Source organism: Pleurodeles waltl, chromosome 2_1 (assembly GCF_031143425.1).
Source record: "Pleurodeles waltl isolate 20211129_DDA chromosome 2_1, aPleWal1.hap1.20221129, whole genome shotgun sequence".
NCBI classification, from domain to species: Eukaryota; Metazoa; Chordata; class Amphibia; order Caudata; family Salamandridae; genus Pleurodeles; species Pleurodeles waltl.
This window is the reverse complement of record NC_090438.1, coordinates 158,498,755-158,518,083: the sequence shown is the minus strand read 5'-3', so window position 1 is coordinate 158,518,083 and position 19,329 is coordinate 158,498,755. Positions and strand designations below refer to the sequence as shown.

Below are 19,329 nucleotides of genomic sequence, written 5' to 3'. Positions count from 1 at the left end.
ACTGGCCTAGTCAAACTGAACCTACATCAGATAGTACACAGATCCAGACACATCACAGGACACATTCTAGATGTCACTTTTGCAAATCTAGAACTAGTTACCTTTCAAAGGATTACTTCAGTCATGTGGTCAGACCACCATTTGTTAGCTTTCCAGCATAAACACCACAAATCAACACAGCTAAGACAAACTTACATGCAGCCACCTATCGACTGTGGAACAAACTCAATTTTGAATACTTGGAACACACAATTGATATCCAAAGCAGGTCTAGATACATTAAATTCTGTTGGAAGACTTTATGAAAGGCTACAGGAAGCCTTTGAAATCCTAATATCACTAGGAACAACAAAACAGGACAAAAAAGAACAAACACCGTGGAGAAATACAAAACTAAAAAAAGATTAAAAAATCATCAAATTACAAAGTTGCAATGCACCTGTCTCATAACATTAAACAATCAAGACAACTGTACCTACACAATCTTAACTGATTATGCAAGAAAACAACCAATAATGCTAAAAATGTACTATTCAGACAGAATTCATAATGCTAAATGTGCAGATAAAGAATTTAATAACATGTTCACTGAATTTCGTTAGCCTAAATGCAAGTAAGAATTGGCAAATCATTATGCTACCAAAGCAGACACATTAGACTCCTATTTCAAACAAAGTAAAATCACCAGCACCAATCCATTTCCATCAGTCCCCTCCAAGAGTAGGCTAACCCATCCTCTGCTTTCCTTCAAACAACTATCAACAAGTGAATTTATGGATCTTGCAAGCAGGACAACACACTGCACGTTTGGCCCTAGTCCCCCACAACTATTCAAGAACTTTATTTTATTTACCTCTGCTGCCATACCTGCAAGAAGAATCATCAATAATTCTTTAACTATGGGAGTCTTTCCAGAAGACTTAAAAAAGGCATACATATGCCCACTATTAAGTAAAACAAACCTGGGCCCCCATCACCCCAACAGCTACAGATCGATTGCAAATGGTCATTTCCTGGCCAAACTAATAGAAAATACAGCATTCATCCAGATTTCACATTTCATTGATAATAACTCCATATGTTCACACTACCAAACAGGATTCCACCCAGGAAGAGGCACAGAATCTGCCCTCATCACCATCTGGTACGACCTTAAAAACACAGTCGACTGGAACACAGTTGCTGCACTACTTCTCTTGAACTTCTCAGCTGCGTTTGACACAGTTGACCATGACATTCTAATGCAAAGACTATACAAAGCCGGCATAGAGGGGACTGCTCTCAACTGAAAGACATCCTATCTTCAATACAGAAAAATTGTCATCCATATTCGCATTTTCTTATACAAAGCGGTATCTAAGAAAATAAGAAACCTTGGAAGTACCATGGACTCCAAGTTATCAGTGAGTGCCCAAGTGGGCAAATTAGCAACATCAAGGTTCATTACTATGAAAACTCTGCAACGCATTTCCCCCACCAGGGATTTCCACACAAGATCCAGACTACTATCTCTCTTGTACTCTCTAAACTGTATTACACCAATGACCTCTACCATGAATCATCTTGATCAACTATGAAAAGACTACAACGGATTCAGACCTCTACTGCCAGACTACTCTTTCATGTAAAGACACATGCCCACATCTCCCCTGCCTTGTGGACCCTTCATTGTTTACCGGTTTCCAGAAGATCCACCTTCAAGCTGTTTGTGTCACCCTCAAAGCAATACATGAAACTGGACCGCTTTTCATTAGGAAAAAAAACAACACATAAATTCAGCAAAGGAACCTTCAGCCCAGATTGGCACCACACCTCAAAACACATAGGTGACATGTCGTTCTCTGTTCAAGGAGTGAAAGTATGGAATTCATTAACACCAAAGATAAGATCCATGGATAATTATCTTATCTTCAAAAGGCTATGCAAGAGTTCACTCTTTCCTACTTAACTTCCACACTCAAACACTAATGTACAGCATATGTAAACATTTATAACTTGATTTTGTAGTGAATCCTAGTTCGTTTTAATGGGATAACAGGAGTTAGCTTAGCCTCTAGCTTATAGACTCGTCCCCCCGTCACCTAGTTACTTTTAACCTACTTAGCTTGCTCTGTCTTAGCCCATTTAATTATTTCTTTCTTTTTAGATGGCTGCCTTGTTTATTGTTAAGCCACTTATTATGAGTTACATTATCAGTGTCACCGCGCCAAGGCATCAAGATCAAGCACCAAAGACAAACAAACAGTAGGTGTTCACACTTAGGGATTTTCCCTCTCTATATTTTCGAGGGATTGTTGATATTAATTGCCGTCCCAAGCATGTCTGTTATCTATTGTTTAGGAATACACCTTCGTCAGGGGACCTTGTATATCTGTATAAATACATCACCCTTTAGACAGATAATCAGAGGGATTCCGACAAGAGGGCATCGCCACCATCGCTGATACCGATGCTGCAGTCGTCTTGACGCTGACCCAGTCTTCGTGTCCCTGCGGAGTCTGAGATAGAGACCTCATTCCATGGTAACGAGGGTTGGGGGCTCCTATCATGGACATGGCATTGGCAGATTAGGTTTAACGAACCCAGCTCTCCTTTAGGTAGAAGGTTAGGCCTTTTTTATTAGGATAGTAGGGCATCTTACACCTCATATATCTTTTCTATGTATTGCAGAATGGTGGGGGTCTTCGTAACAATGACTCTTGTCTTCACAATACTGTTACTTGCTATATTCATTATCCTAATCATTGCAGTCCATGCAACTTATCGCAAATTGCAGTTATGTTAAATAAAAAGCTATTGTAACTTTACTGCATCTGTGTCATTGCCTTTGTTTGTATGAGACATAATATATCTGTGAGAAAAGGGTAATCTCCGTTTAACCACGACACTCCCTGAGATGTCTTATTTTTGAGTTCATGCGTAAACGGCTGCCATAAATCACCTTTTACTATTGTGTTTCTGGTGAGGTGCTGCTAGTGAGCCGGTAAGGTTGGGATAACAGTTGCGACTTGTTGTAGGAAAGACGCAGTCGCCTACAAACAAAAGTACTGTCATCCTTAAACCAGCAGTCTTGCTCAGTGTAAGAGTCCAAACTACGACAATTTTATACTTATATGTATTTCGATGTGTGTATTTCTTTGTACAAATATGTATAGTAACTATGTTTTTTAAAATATATAGATATTTTTCAGGTCTTCTTTACAAATAAATTTATGAATATATCTTATGGTTAAACATATATGTATTTCATTCTATGCTTAAGGTATTTAGGTTACTGCGTAGTTTTCATATGTTATTTGATCAATAACAAATCAAAAGCTTATGGCTCTCTGTTTTATTTATACATCACAGTATGTGAATATTATCTACAAATGCTTCACTATAGAAATAATGAGGAAAATAAAAATAAAAAATAGTAATTAAAAATACGCAAATAAGTTAGCTTCAAGTACAGCAACACTTGAAAGTCTGGGTTTATACAATACAACTTTATATTTCTATATATTATTGTCCTTATACATGGATACACTTTCTATGTAGTAATTTATCTCCATGTTTTTATTGTACTCCTACTGTTGAAGAAGAAAAAAATGAACAAAACTTTTTTTTTTAACTTTAACTCTCTCCAATGCACTACTCTGTCTCACCCTATACCTCTCTTAATATATCCTCTGACCTGTCCTAAACCTCATTCTACTACTATGATCTCCAAAATAATCCTTTCTAGACTCATCCCTCCCCTATCCCTCCTTGACTCACCCAACCCTCATTTTTCTACTAAGATCTCCCTAACAACCCTTTCTAAATTTTTACCTCATGTATCCCTCCTTTGGCTTTTCCCAAACCACAATCTACTTCTATGATCTCCCTAATCGCTTTCTAGAGACTCTTTCCTCCTCCATATCTACTTTTATTCATCCCAAACCCCATCCTACTACTATGATCTCTCAAATAAAACTTTCTTGACTCTTTCCTCCTCTATCCTTCCATTATCCTATTCAATCCAACTAACAGAATCGCATAGCAACCTATGTAATTAACTCGTATTGCACTATACTAAGCCACCACTAATCCTTTTTGGGTTCTAGAGTAGCATGCTACGCATCAATTAGCACTTTAATGCCTCGTCAGGGGTAGCACACAATATATAAATACAATTACAATTATCATTATAACAGAAGTGATTTGCGGGCCCAGTCATCCCCTGCATCCCCTACATCTGCAGAACAACTGAAGTGTGCTGTGGCTGCAGTCTATCCCAGATTGAGCCGTGCAGGCACTTGCAGGAATAGAAATGTCTAGTGGTCTCATTCTGTCATCACAGATGCGGGGAGAGAAGTGCTTTGTGGGACCAATAGTTCACCACATCTGCAGTGACAGAAGCATGCTGTGGATAAAATCGATTCCAGAATATGTGGGGACTGAAATGTGCTGTGGTCCTATTCTGCCACAGAAGTTGCAGGGACAGTAGCCTCACCCTTTGGGAAATATGTGTAACTAATGCAATTTGTGATATTGTCATGTAGGAAACTATTAAATTATGTCAGAACTATATTCAAACTTAATGCAATACTATTCCAGCTTTCTTGTAGGAGATAAGTATGCTAATAGTTTTCAACAGTAAAAGACCTGTAACGTTCCACCTAAGCTGTGCGAGTGTGATCACTTTCTTCACACGGTTGCCATTTTCCCATGATGAGTAGCTCAAGGGGAGGAGACATCAAACCATCTTTGATTAGCTGGTTTGTCTGGCCTTCTTCTTGTCCAATACCTGTGGGATTGTGGGTTTGGTGTGTGGTTGTTCATTGTGCAATTCTGGAATGGACTTGGATGTTCAAGGTGTCAGTCCTGTGCCCCATGCTGCGTGGTTGTTTTGTGTTTTCTCTCAGGTTTTCTGATGTTTGTTTTATGCCATTGGGCTTTTGTTCAGCCATGCCTGTGCCTGTGTGAGTGAATCTATGGCATCATTAGTGTTGTGTATGTTTTTTGCCATCTTGGCTTGTCTCCTCCCAAGGCTTATAGGTCTTGATCTTTGTATGTATTTCAGGTTCACCTCAGGGGACTCCTGTGAGTTTTCACTGATGCACCAAGGCTCATTGGATTCCCCCTAGTTTGGGATGTGAACACTGCTGTGCAGGTGGTTGTTAATCATGTTACTGGACTTTTCCTTTGGTTGCCCTTTAGTTCCTAGCTTGAGCTGATATTTTCTTGAGGTTACTCTTTGTTTTGTTTCAGGCATGGTGTTTCTAACGATCCTAGAGACTGATTTTACTTTTCCATGTGCTGCTTTGGACTTGGGTCTTGGACTGACTACTATGCTTCTTGTGTGGTTTTTCTACCCCCAGTGTGGCCATCAGGTTGGGGCTGGTGATAGTTTTTACCACTGTAATGTTGAGAGGATAGTGGTCTCAATTCTCCTTAAACTGGGATGTGCATGCCCTGCCACATAGTACCAGTGAACCGTTCATACTGCTGTATGTGGTCCCTTCTGGCTTTCTTTCCTCGTGTCACTCGATGTGCCTAAAAGGTCTTGGCCAGGAACCAGGATATGGGTTCCTTCTCTCCCATCTCTCACATGTGTCAGCATCACTCTATTCGGCCTTGACCATCTATGCATTTTGGCTGATTATTCTGTAAAGCTTCCTGTGATTACTGGCTTGCTTTGTTAATAGGTCATTGTGATGTATTTTTATTCTGCGCTCCTTTCTGTTTTCAGGGATTGAACTTTTCTGTTTGGATGTCTTGGTTGGCAGTCAATGCTTGTTTGTATGGGTTGGTACACAATATGTGGCCATTTTGAATGGCGATCAATTAAGGCATTTGGTCGCCTGCTCAAGAGGATTCTGTGTACCGGTGGTCCTTTAACGAGAGACTTGGAGGAGGCGCCTGCTCCCAAGGTATGGACCCACCTTGTGAGGTAAAACCTGGGAAAGAGAAGTAGAATCTGAGTAACAAGATAACTGATCCGTATCTGAAGAATGTGTGTGAAGTAAATGAGTTAAGTGACACGATTGTTTTTTAAAAGAACAATTAAGACCACGTGCCACTTTCACAGGATTTTGAAGAAAATGTTGCTTCGGGTGGGAAAGCATTCCAGAATCAAAACGCATAGGTCTTTGTGGAGAGACAGCTTTAAAAACTTTTTAAAAAGCAGAACCTGAAATATTGGGAGTACAATTGCTTGCGTGATACAAAGTGACCGGCACAACACGGCTCTGTTTCAAGATCTGCCTGCGTCGGTAGAGCGGCGGGATGCAGGCCTCTGAGAGATCGTGTTTGCACAGTGTGTTGAGATAATGGTGCGGAATGTTTTTGAAACCTCTCTCACAGCCTCGAAAGGCTGCACGGGGTCGCATCGTGAGGCGGTGTTGTAGAGAAATTGTTTGTATTCTAGACAGTACAGAGGACGTGCGAACATCACCATAGTGACGGGTAATAATATTGCAGAAGTGGAAATAACTTTTCCTACCTTTCCTTTCAGTTTTGTCGGAGCCTTTTCCTCCGAGGGGCGAGTAAGTGGTGTCCATTGAATCGATGCCTCTACTTCCTTTGCTGACTCCGTTTTCGTACAACTGATCGTCAACCGGTTGCAATTGCCAGGTCAGGCCAAACAAGTGAACTGCTGCAAAAAATACATATATTTATGTACACATTCATGTTGAACGAAAAATATACTACTTTTTCAGACCTGTTGAAACCATTTGTGGCTGATGTATATCCAAGAAATAAATGCTTAGCTTCCTCCAATTACAATTTTTGAAAAATAGTACTAGAAATTTCTAAACACATTCTTTTAGGAAAAAATCCATATATGATATTAAATAAAATTTGTAGAAAACGGTTTATCAAAAAAAGAAAAGTCTGAAAACCTACTGAAGCTGCTAGAAAGATTCTCAGGGCCATATTGATACTTTCTGACGCAAACCAGCGCCGGCGCTGGTTTGTGCAAAAACATTTACCGCCGGCTGACGCCATTCCAACGCACCAGGCGGGCGCCTTATTTATGGATTGACTTTAGCCAGCGCTGCGGGCTGGTTAGAGAAAAAAAAATGACTCCAACCAGGCAGCGCCGACGTGGGGAAAAGTGGGGGTTGTGCATCAAAAAATGGTGCAAGTGAGGTCAGAGTAAAAAATCATGGCTCTAACTGGACTTGCACCATTTTTTGACACACAACCCCCATTGAAATGACTCCTGTCTTAGCAAAGACAGGAGTCATGCCCCCCTGCCCAATGGCCATGCCCTGGGCATGGCCATTGGGCACAGTGGCATGTAGGGGGGCCTATTCCACTTAAAAAAAAAAAAAACTTACTTCAACTTACCTGTACTTACCTGGGATGGGTCCCCCCATCCAAGGGTGTCCTCCAGGGGTGGGTGGGGGTGTCAAGGGGTGTCCTTGGGGGCAGGGAAGGGCACCTGTGGACTGCTTCCATGGTCAGAAACCATGGAAATGAGCCCACAGGTCCCTTAAAGCCTGTCCTCACCCAGGCGTTAAAAAACTGCACACATCAGGCTGGGTGCCGTTTTTTAAGGCCCGCCCCTTCCTGTGCATCAAAATGACGCGAGAGTATAAATAAGGCGAACAGGCCTTAAAGTCATTTTTTGGATGGGAACGCCTACCTTGCATGTCATTAACGCAAGGCAGTTCCTGCATCCAGAAAATGACGCACATGGAGGAATTTTGACGTTCGCGGTGTCAGGCGTCATAGTATAAGTATGGTGTAAGGTTTGCGCTGAATTTGTGTCAAATTTGTTCGCAAATTCAGCGCAAACAGAGTATAAATATGCCCCTCAGTATTTTTGTGTGCTCGCAAAAACAAAACATAGAGGCCCTCATTCTGACCTTGGCGGGCGGCGGAGGCCGCCCGCCAAAGTCCCGCCGTCAGGTTACCGTTCCGCGGTCGAAAGACCGCGACGGTAATTCTGACATTCCTGCTGGGCTGGCGGGCGGCCGCCTTCAGGCCGCCCGCCAGCCCAGCGGGAAAGAGGCTTCCACGATGAAGCCGGCTCGGAATCGAGCCGGCGGAGTGAAAGCTGTGCGACGGGTGCAGTTGCACCCGTCGCGTATTTCACTGTCTGCGCAGCAGACAGTGAAATACTTGTAGGGGCCCTCTTATGGGGGCCCCTGCAGTGCCCATGCCAGTGGCATGGGCACTGCAGGGGCCCCCAGGGGCCCCGCGACCCCCCCTACCGCCATCCGGTTCCCGGCGGTCGGAATCCCCTCGGCGGCGCAGCAAGCTGCGCCGCCTTGGAGGATTCAATGGGGCGGCGGGACACTGGCGGGAGACCGCCAGTGTTGCCGGTCCGACCGCGGCTTTACCGCCGCGGTCGGAATCCCCATTGGAGCACCGCCGGCCTGTCGGCGGTGCTCCCGCGGTCCTCCGCCCTGGCGGTCTTTGACCGCCAGGGTCAGAATGACCGCCAGAGTTTCTAAGATGCAAGGATAACCTTCAATTAAAAATGGCAGCAGGTTTACCATCAACAACGTATTATTATAAATTAAATTGAAATGTAAATTGAAATGTTGAGTCAGATGGACTAAGGATTAAACCAGTCCAGATCAGAGGTAGGGCAAAGCTGCGGGCTTTGCGGTGATGCTAACCAATTCAATGTACCACCATGCAAAAGATGTACTGTTCCATAGCAATAAACTGGGGGCTTGAACTACAAGGCTTCTTGCCTTAATCTGTGTCTCACAATGTGGACTTTTTCGCTTTTGTGACTCCTTTCATTGGCAAGTGCTGCAATGTTGACAGCTTTGCAAAGTGAACATTGTGCCAAATGTCTTTTCCCATCTTGGCATTACTCCCTAAGGGCCGAGAAGCATTAACAATATGACTCATTTATTTTCAGTCGGAACCGTTCGTGCATCACTGCGCATGAGTTGCTGTATTCAGTGCAAACTCACCATCAAGATCTCCTCAAGGGAGGACCAGCCAGGTTTAGCATTTCAGTGGCAAATGGGATGCCTTCCTGTTACCAACAAACTCCAAATTGGACCATAAATATTTTTCATCCCATAGGTAATTGATGGCGATACAACTTCTGTTAAGTATGGCACTGCATGCACGCCTGATTATATCAGCAAAGAATAATGAAAATAGACAATAGCAAACAATTTATATACATGCTGCTTGCAGGTTTACACTTGTTAACAAGTATTGGTGTGCACTTATTACACATTTGCATTTGTAAAGAGCAAATGTCCAGAAAGAATAAGTGCTTAGTTGGTGCTGGAGTCTGACTAGCAGAGGGAATGGTTCATTTTATGAAAGCAGCGATTTTTCCTGCATTGCCCCTTAATACATCCACCCTTTGCTCAACACAAAAGTGATGTTTACTGAATCGGTCTGCGGTTTATAGCGGATCAGGAAGGATGCTAGGGGATGGGAAGCAACCGTGCAATCTGCAAAGCTGTCTGTCTTCAAATTAAGCCTCCTCAATGAGAATATTGCTTTTATTTGAATTAGTTAAAGTGTATAGACCACTATCAAAGCCAAAATCAGTTTACCTTTCGTTCTTGCAATAAATCCAGTGCTCATTACATTAAACACCGCCTGCGGTGTGCCCAAACTATCCTTTTTTGATGAAGCGCCATCAGATCAAGGTGTTAGCCTAGCAATAACCAGATTACTTTGCAAAGTGAAAACCATTAGCCTCTGAAGGAACCCAATTTAGCAAAGCACTGAGCCCAGCACAACAGGAAGATGCTGCCGCTGTCTGGGTGTATTCCACGCTCCAGCCTGCCTTTGTTTGCTGCAGTGGAGACATTCATAACAGAGAAAGTTAAATGAAAAAGCAGAGTCCGGCTCCATACACTGGAAAATAAGGACGCCTGAAGGTTTTCCAGCCATAAAACAGGATTATGTCTCAAAAAGAATGCGTAAATTGCACACGCATAGGTAGGTTTTACATATCTATCTATCTATCTATCTATCTATCTATCTATCTATCTATCTATCTATCTATCTATCTATCTATCTATCTATCTATCTATCTAAATATATATGTATATACACACTTACACACACATATATACAAACACACACACATATATGTGTGTATATATATATATATATTTTTTTTTTTTTCACTTTAAAAAAGGTTACAGGGATGTTTTAGATTCTGAATTTACTCGCACAAAAACACAGATATTCAGCAGTTATAGTTAGAGTTATATGCACAGTGTTTTCTCTACTTATTTGATTTTAATGTTTCATTGATATTGTTATTGGCATTATAAAAGTTGTCATGAGTGCTGTAATATCTGGGGTAATTAGCAGTGCATAGCGAGGATGCAAATTATAGTTACCTTAGACCGGAAGTCATTTGAAATAACTCTAACTATAACTGCTGAATGTTTCTGGTTTTGCGCAAGTAAATGAAGAACCTTACTTTAACATCCTTATAATCTTTCAATGAATTTCAGTGTTTTTTTAAATTCTATTTTCTAACTATAACGCCCCTGTAACTTTTGTTTTTTTCAGTGAATTTCTGTGTTTTTTAACGTAAAGTAATTTTCATTACTATACATTAATCCAACCACCGTCCCTGTGCGGCTGCGGTTGGATGCAGGACCTGGCCTGTGGACAGACCCTGGAGCCAAGCCCCCTAACCCCCCAACCCTGCGCTGCACACATCCTTTGGCCATGTGAGGGGGGAGTTAGCAGCAGGGCCTGTCTCTCTGGGTGTGAGAATAGGTGTGAGAGGGTGTCTCTAAGTGTGAGAGTGGGTGTGAGAGTGTCTGGATGTGAGAGTGGGTGTGAGAAGATCTATCTGGATGTGAGAGAGGGTGTGTCTGGGTGTGAGAGTAGGTGTAAGATTGTGTCTATGAGTGTGACAGTGGTTGTGATGGTGTTTGTGAGTGGGTGTGTGAGAGTCCAAGTGGGTCTGTGAATCGGTGTGTGATGGTCTCAGTGGGTCTGTGAGTGGGTGCGTGAGGGTCTGAATGGGTCTGTAAGTGGGTGCGTCGGTATATGAGTGGGTCTGTTAATGGGTACATGAGTGTCTGAGTGGGTCTGTGAATGGGTTTGTAAGTGTCTGGATCTACGAGTGGGTGTGTGAGTTTCTAAGTGGGTCTGTGAATGGGTGCATGAGGGTCTGAGTGGGTCTGTGAGTGGGTGCGTGAGGGTCTGAGTGGGTCTGTGGGTGGGTGTGTCAGTAAACGAGTGGGTCTGTGAATCGGTGCATGAGTGTCTGAGTGGGCCTGTAAATGGGTTTGCAAGTGTCTAAATGGGTCTGTGAGTGGGTGCATGAGTGACCCCTATTTCACAGCACTTAGGTCAGGGTCCCTCCACTCTGATCCCTTATGCCACTTTTCATTTTTCAGCCCGGGGACCATATCCTGTTACCTAAAATGGCGGGCGCACCTTTCTGGTCAGGTTGTGGTCAGACAATCATAGCATTCCTGTTAGTGGGCACATTCAAAAAATTGCTGCGATATTCGCGAAAACATTGCGATGGATCCGCAGCCCTAGATAAACAAATTAGTTTTTCCTTTAATTTCTCCTAAACCTCTGAACGGATTTGCACCAAATAACAAAAAGCCTAATCTGCGTACTGAAAGCTACCTTTCTGCTAAATTTGGTGTAATTCCGTATAGCGGTTCGGGCTGTAGTCGTGTTCAGAATTCATATGGGAATTAACATGTGAAACGCACGTTTATTGACCACCCATGTTGGAAATGGCCTTTCTGCAGGGTAACCCCCAGACATTTTGCCTTCCTCCTTCTCTTTTTCTGACCTCATTTTTGCTGGCTTTAGGACTCTGCACACTTTACCACTGCTAATCAATGCTAAAGTGTATATGCTCTTTCCTTAAAACATTGTGACATTGGCTCATACCCAATTGGCTTATTTAATTTACTTGTAAGTCCCTAGTCAAGTGCACTACATGTGCCTAGGGCCTGTAAATTAAATGCTACTGGTGGGCTGCAGCACTGGTTGTGCTACCCAAATATGTAGCCCTCTAACCATATTTCAGGCCTGCCATTGCAGGGCCTGTGTGTGCAGTTTCACTGCCACTTCGACCTGGCATTTAAAAGTAATTGCCAAGCCTTAAACTCCCCTTTTTCTACATATACGTCACCCCTAAGGTAGGCCCTAGGTAGCCCATAGGGTAGGGGGCTATGTAGGTAAAAGGGAGGACATGAACATGTGGGTTCTATATGTCCTGGTGATATAAAACTCCTAAAATTTGTTTTTACACTGCTGTGAGGCCTACTCCTTTCATAGGATAGCAATATGGCTACCCTCATATGCTGTTTGAGTGGTAGATCATGATCTGAAAGGAGTAACCAGGTCATTTTGAGAATAGCCGGAATAGTAATAGAAAATCCTGCTTATTGGTGAAGTTGGTTTTAATATTACTATTCTAGAAATGCCACTTTCAGAAAGTGAGCATTTCTCTACACTTGAATCCTTCTTTGCATACAGCCTGTCTCCAATCCACGTCTGGCTGGGTTAGTTGACAGCTCCCTTGTGCATTTCACTCAGACAACCCCAAACACAGGATGCTCGGTCACGCCTGCACACATCTGCATACTGAATGGGTCTTCCTGGGCTGGGAGGGTGGAGGGCCAGACACTTACATGTCAATGGACAGTGCCCTGCCCTCACACAATGGACTGCCAAAACCCCTACTGGGACCCTGGCAGACAGGATGGAACTGAAGGGGTCCTTGTGCACTTCTAAGCCACTCTTTGAAGTCTCCCCCACTTCAAAGGTACATTTGGGTATCTAAACAGGGTCTCTGACCCTACCAACTCAGACACTTCTTTACAAGATACCTACTGGGAAAAGAGCTCTGGGAAAAGAGCTCTGAACCAGAATCTGCACCCTGCTATGAGAAGCTGTCTGGCTGCCCAAAGGATTCACCTGACTGCTTTTCTGCAAAGGACTGCTTACCTGCTGTTGCCCTGCTGCCTTGCTGCCTTCTGGCTCTGCTGAGAAGTGCTCTCCAAGGGATTGGATTGAGCTTGCCTCCCGTTTCTTGAAGTCTCAGGGCCGAAAAGGCTTCATCTCCGCAAAGAACTCCTTGTGCGGCAAAAATCGACGCTCAGCCTGCTGGAATCAACGCACAACCTGCACCACTGTGAGAAAATCACCGCACACTGAATCGGAACAACGCAGCCTGGCTCCCTGAGTGGAGATCGACACAGCGCCAGCGTTGCGACCAGAACTTCGATGCACGCCCCACTGGATCAATGCATCGCTGACCCAGAACAATGCAGCCTGACTTCCTGCGAGAAGAATCGGCGCAGCGCCTGCCATGTGACAGAAACTTCCCCGCATCACCTACCGGATTGACGCAGCTCCTGTGACGTCGTCCTGCATGCCCAGGATTTCTCCCCATCGTCCCCGGGGCATCCAAATACCCCGCAACCCAAAGAGAATCCAAGTCTGCATGCCGGAAATCAACACAAAGCCCTTGTTGCATGGAAAAACATTGAAGCATCGTCTGTGTGCGCCCGGATAAACCGACGCACACCTCCCTGTTTTCCAAGCATCTCTTCCTCTGCAGTCCTGTGCAGATAATTTAGACGCAAACCAGGTACTTTGTGCTTGCAAGAGACACTTATTGCTTTTAAGAACTAAAGACTCTATATAGCATTTTAAAGTGATATTTCAATGTGTACCTATCAAATCTTGATCTTTTTGACCTACATTTAATCAAAGAAATATCTTATATTTTCCTAAACCTGTGTGGTGTATTTTTGTGGTGTTTATACTGTGTTATTGCATGATTTATTGCACAGATATTTTACACATTCCCTTCTAAGTTAAGCCTGACTGCTCAGTGCCAAGCTACCAAAGGGTGGGCACACGATAATTTGGATTGTATGTAACTTACCCTGACTAGAGAGAGGGTCCTTGCTTGGACAGGGTGTTACCTGACTGCCAACCAAAGAACCCATTTCTAACACCTCACTTGACGGATCACCCCGAAACTTCCCATGCGTCACACGCATCACTGTCACACTTTTTCTTGGAGAATTTCGGGAATATTTGTCAAATGGTGGAAAAGATACAGGCAAGTGAAAAAACGCTTTTTCTATGGAAACATGGTCTTAACATTAACTACCTACTTGTGACCGCCAGTGGGTAATATCTACACACACACACACACACACACACACACATATATATATATATATATATATATATATATATATATATATATAAAAAATCCCTTCTACTGGACCAGTAGATAGTTATAATTAAGGATCAAGATTATAGGGGTCATTATGACCCTGGCGGTCGGTGTAAATGTGGCGGTAGTACCACCAACAGGCTGGTGGTACATACCGCCACATTATGACATTGGCGGGTTGGCTAAAGCCAACCCGCCAATGTACCACACCAACCGCCATGGTGGTAGAAGCCGCCGGGCTGGAGATAACAATCTCCAACCCGGCGGCCACTACTATCTTGCCGGCGGCATTATGACCCAGCCTTGCACTATGGATTTCGTGGCATACGTAATGCCACAAAAACAATGGCGGTAGGCATTACCAGTGACAGGGAATCCCTTTCCTGTCACTGGTAGCAGGCCACCCCCAACACTCCCCCCACAACTTCTGGTGCCCTTCAGTAGGTTATAGGTGTATACAAAAAAACAATATATATATATATATATATGTATTGTTTATATTGTGTGTATATATATATATATATATATATATATATATATATATATATATATATATATATATGTATATTGTTTTTTTTAATACACCTATAACCTACTGAAGGACACCAGAAGGTAGTTATAGTTAGGACCTAATTTCCATAGGAAAAGCGTTTTTTGTTTTGCCAATAACTTTAGCAATGCTTGACAAATCATCACAAAAATTTCAAAACTAGTTTGCCACTCACTTCTGCTGCTGTTTGAAAAGATTTGATGGTGATTCGTCAAGCGGGAGCCAAGAAAAAAGGGGGTCCCAAAACCTGTGTTCCTAATGCAATTTCCCATAGGAATAGAATAGACACAACTACAGTCTGAACCACTTGACAGAATTACACCAAACTTGGCAGAAAGCTAGCTCTTGGTGCAGAAAGAGCCGTTTTTGTAACTTGGTGTACATCCGTTTAGAAGTTCTCGAGTAATTAAAGAAAAAACAAAATTGTACATCTAGGTACACACATCCTACTCGGATGGTGAGATCTGATTGGCTGCCAACACTTCAACCTGGAAGTGTTGGCAGTCATTTTGGGATATGAACTCAGCTGAGTCCTGAAACAAAGTTAAAAAAAGAGAAGGGGCAGGGTTGGACCCCCTAGGTATGGTGGTACCCCCCCCCCCCCCCAGGGACCTCACCAGGGCCAAAATGCATTTTTTTTAAAAATTTCCTGTGAAAATCGTAGTGGATCCACTGATCAAAGGAAAAGTTATAAAAAAGCAAGCACAGTCTCCCATGCTTGTTTAAAGTTCAGCCTCTGGGTGGGCCAGCTCCCAAAGGGATAGAATAATCTGTATTTGGAGGAAAGGAGCACACACGACCACCCCTCCTCTTTGCTGATCTTGGCCCTGGGGATTGCCACCTCGCTGGTGCAGGCCAAGGTTAGATTTCATAGGAGGGGATTACCCTCTCCCAAGGCTGTTAAGGGCCCCGGGGACCATCATCGCCAAGGGACTAGGCAAAGAAATAGGAGGGGGGCTGTGTGGACACACTCCTTAGCCCATAGGACCCCTGGGACACCACCTCTCCATGGGCAGCGATTAACAACTAAAGAGGGAGGGGGCCTCATGACCCCCCCCTTACAGGCCACATTTTGCCTCAGTGACCACCACCTCTCCAGGGTTTGGACAACTTGTTGATAGGGAGGGGGCAGCTTAGCCCCTGTCCTGGGCCATTTTCGGCCAGGGGGACCACCACCTCCTTGGGACTGGCCCTTAAAATACAAAGGAGGAGCAGCCGCATGGCCCTCCTCTTGGAGCCATCAAAGGCCCTGGGGAACACCACCCCCCAGGGGCCAGCTCCCTAGTTCCTGAGGTCCTCAACCATAGGAAATAGTTGTTTTCTGTCGCATGGAGGGAGCTCTGAAAGCTCCTACCAAGTGAAATCAAACAGTAAGTCCGCTCCCAGTGGGCAGGAGCAGAAAAATAACTACCACTCATTGGGAGCTGACTTTTCATCTTCTTTTCTGCCAGCTGTGAAGAGGGCTAGAAAGCAGTTGAAAGAATTTCTCCCACTCGCAGGGTGCAGCATTTCTTGCTGCTCCATTCGTACATGAGCAGTACTGGCTCCCACTGAAGCCTAAATCCCCTGTGATCCTCAAAACTGAATACTGGGTGCCCTGAATACTGGGTGCCCCTGGGTGGATCCAGGGCACCCAGCAACAAGTGGCCAGGCCCTGGAGAATAGAGTACTTAAAGCCAAAATTGGGTCTCCCTTTCAATAATTGTCCGGGCCCTGGGGGATGAGGTGACTGGGGCTGAAATTTGCCCTGGGAGGGGGGCCACTTGAGCCCCCTCCCCTTTTAGCAATTGGTTGGCCTCAGGGGATTGAGAATCTAGGGCTGTAATAGGCCCAGGGAGGGGGATGGGTTGCCTAAATTTGGGGGTAGTCCTGAGGCCGACCCCCTGCCGAGCACAATCAAATGCACAGTGGTGGATGGCTGCAGAAGGTTGGCTGGAGGGCATACTTATGTTAATAAACTATATCTCATGCCTCAAAGTTACTTTAGCGCACAAGTTATAGTTTCTTTAAATCAGTATAACTACAACTGCTGAATTTCTATGGTTTTGTTTTGATAAAACATCAACCCAACTATAATGTCCTTGTAACCTTTGTTTTTTCAGTGAATTCGTATGTTTTTTTAAACTTAAAGTAACATATAATTACTGTACGTTAATACTACCACCGCTGTGCACAGCCTTTGGCCATGCGAGGCAGGGGGTTGGCCTGCAGCCAAGCCCTGTAGCCAATCCCCCCCAACATGTACCCAACCCCACGCCGTGCACTCCCTTTGGTTGTACGTGGTGGGCTTGGTGCGTCAGTAGGTGTATTTTTTTTACTTGGCTTTTGGATCCGCCTAACCATTATGTATTTACACCGGGGGTTGCCTTGGCCCTGCGGTGGATCCACTGATCCACAGTTCAGCCCAAATACCTCTATCCTAACCCCTATGTTATAATTCTCTTTTATTCCTCCCCCAGCCAACTGAAAAACAAAATGGCGCCCACAACTTTCCTTTCAGGTTAAAGCCAGCCAATCAGGGTCCTGCTTTCCCTTGGATCCACGGATTCCCTGCGATTGGATCCGCGAAGGATCCGCGTCCCTAGATATCTACATTTTTTTCTTTAATAACTTCCACACTACTGAACAGATGTTCACAAAATTATAAACATTTCTAGACCAAGATCTACCTTTCTGCAAAATTTGGTGCAATTCCACTCAGCAGTTTGGGTTGTCTAACAACTGCAAAATCCCCTAGACACTGCATAGGGAAAAAGTGTTATAAGACACCCCATTTTTCTCAACCCTACTACTTGATGAATCACCATGAAAATTTCTAAACAGGAACACTGCCTTTGAAAATTTTGTGAATTTTTATCAAATGGTGCAAACGCTTTGTTTATAGGAAAAGTTGATCCTTAACTAAAACTACCTACTGTTTATCGCCAATAGGAGGGTGAGTGTATATATATATATATATATATATATATATATATATATATATATATATATATATATATATATCAATCGGAGGGTGTGGGAGCAGGTGGATGAGAGTTGACCTGTCTGGTTATGGTGAGTGCTGAGTAGAGGAGGACACCATGGTTTCGTGCATGGTCTGTGGGTGTGGGTGGGCTGCCAAGTGTTTTGGGCCATCAGGAGTTATCCCAGGCCGAGGAGGAAGGTCCCAGGATGAGGATCTCAGCCTTATCGGAGTTCAGCTTGAGGCAGCTCTCCTTTATCCAGGTGGCGACTGCTTCCATCCCGTCTTTGAAATTTTTCTTGGCTGTTGAGGGGTTTTCAGTCAGGGAGATGATCAGCTGGGTGTCGTCAGCATAGGAGACGATGTTCATACTGTAATTCCTGATTATTGAGATGAGCGGGGTCATGTAGATGTTGAACAGCTTGGGGCTCAACAAGGATCCTTGAGGTACTCCACAGCTGATTTCTAGAGGCTCTGACAGACGTGGCGGGAGCCTGACTTTCTGTGTGTTCTGCCTGTCAGAAAGGAGTGTATCCATCGAAGGGCCTTACCGCATATGCCTGCTGTGTGGAGTCTGGCACATAGAGTGCAGTGGGACACTGTATCGAAGGCGGCTGAAAGATCTAGTAGGATGAGGGCTGCTGTTTGGCCTCATCAGAGTTCCTCTGCATCTCTCTCTTCACCTTCTGCCAAGGAATCGACTGCTGACCGCGCTGGAAGCCTGCAAAACTGCAACAAAGTAGCAAAGACGACTACTGCAACTCTGTAATGCTGATCCTGCCGCCTTCTCGACTGCTTTCCTGGTGGTGCATGCTGTGGGGGTAGTCTGCCTCCTCTCTGCACTAGAAGCTCCGAAGAAATCTCCCGTGGGTCGACGGAATCGTCCCCCTGCTACCGCTGGCACCAAAGAACTGCATCACCGGTCCCCTGGGTCTCCTCTCAGCACGACGAGCGAGGTCCCTTAAATCCAGCAACTCTGTCCAAGTGACTCCCACAGTCCAGTGACTCTTCAGTCCAAGTTTGGTGGAGGTAAGTCCTTGCCTCCCCACGCCAGACTGCATTGCTGGGAACCACATCTTTTGCAGCTACTCCGGCCTCTGTGCACTTCCGGTGGAAATCCTTTGTGCACAACCAAGCCTGGGTCCACGGCACTCTAACCTGCTTTGCACGACCTCCTGAGTTGTCCTCCGGCGACGTGGGACTCCTTTGTGTAACTTCTGGTGAGCACCATTTCACTCCTCTTTGTAGTGCCTGTTCCGGCACTTCTGCGGGTGCTGCCTGGTTCTGAGAGGGCTCTTTGTCTTGCTGGGCGCCCCCTCTGTCCCTTGACGCAATTGGTGAAATCCTGGTCCCTCCTGGGCCACAGCAGCATCCAAAAACCCTAACTGCACAACTTGCAGCTAGCAAGGCTTGTTTGCGGTCTTTCTTCAGGAAAATACTTCTGCACGACTCTCCACGGCGTGGGGCATCCATCCTCCAAAGGGGAAGTTTCTAGCCCTTGTCGTTCCTGCAGAATCCTCAGCTTCTACTGTCCAGTAGCAGCTTCTTTGCACCCACAGCTGGCATTTCCTGGGCATCTGCCCACTCTCGACTTGGTCGTGACTTTTGGACTTGGTCCCCTTGTTCCACAGGTACCCTCGTCTGGAAATCCATTGTTGTTGCATTGCT

At 44.6% G+C, this 19,329-nt stretch overlaps 1 protein-coding gene across 2 annotated transcripts in view; it reads right to left on the bottom strand.

The window, feature by feature from the left end:
- TENM1 (teneurin transmembrane protein 1) overlaps positions 1-19,329 on the bottom strand; it is a 1,758,425-nt gene that overhangs the window by 787,329 nt on the left and 951,767 nt on the right. For both annotated transcript variants that reach the window (XM_069211839.1, XM_069211847.1), the window contains one exon: positions 6,470-6,622. In XM_069211839.1, coding sequence (XP_069067940.1) covers positions 6,470-6,622 — 153 coding nt within the window. The remainder of the gene's footprint in view (positions 1-6,469; positions 6,623-19,329) is intronic.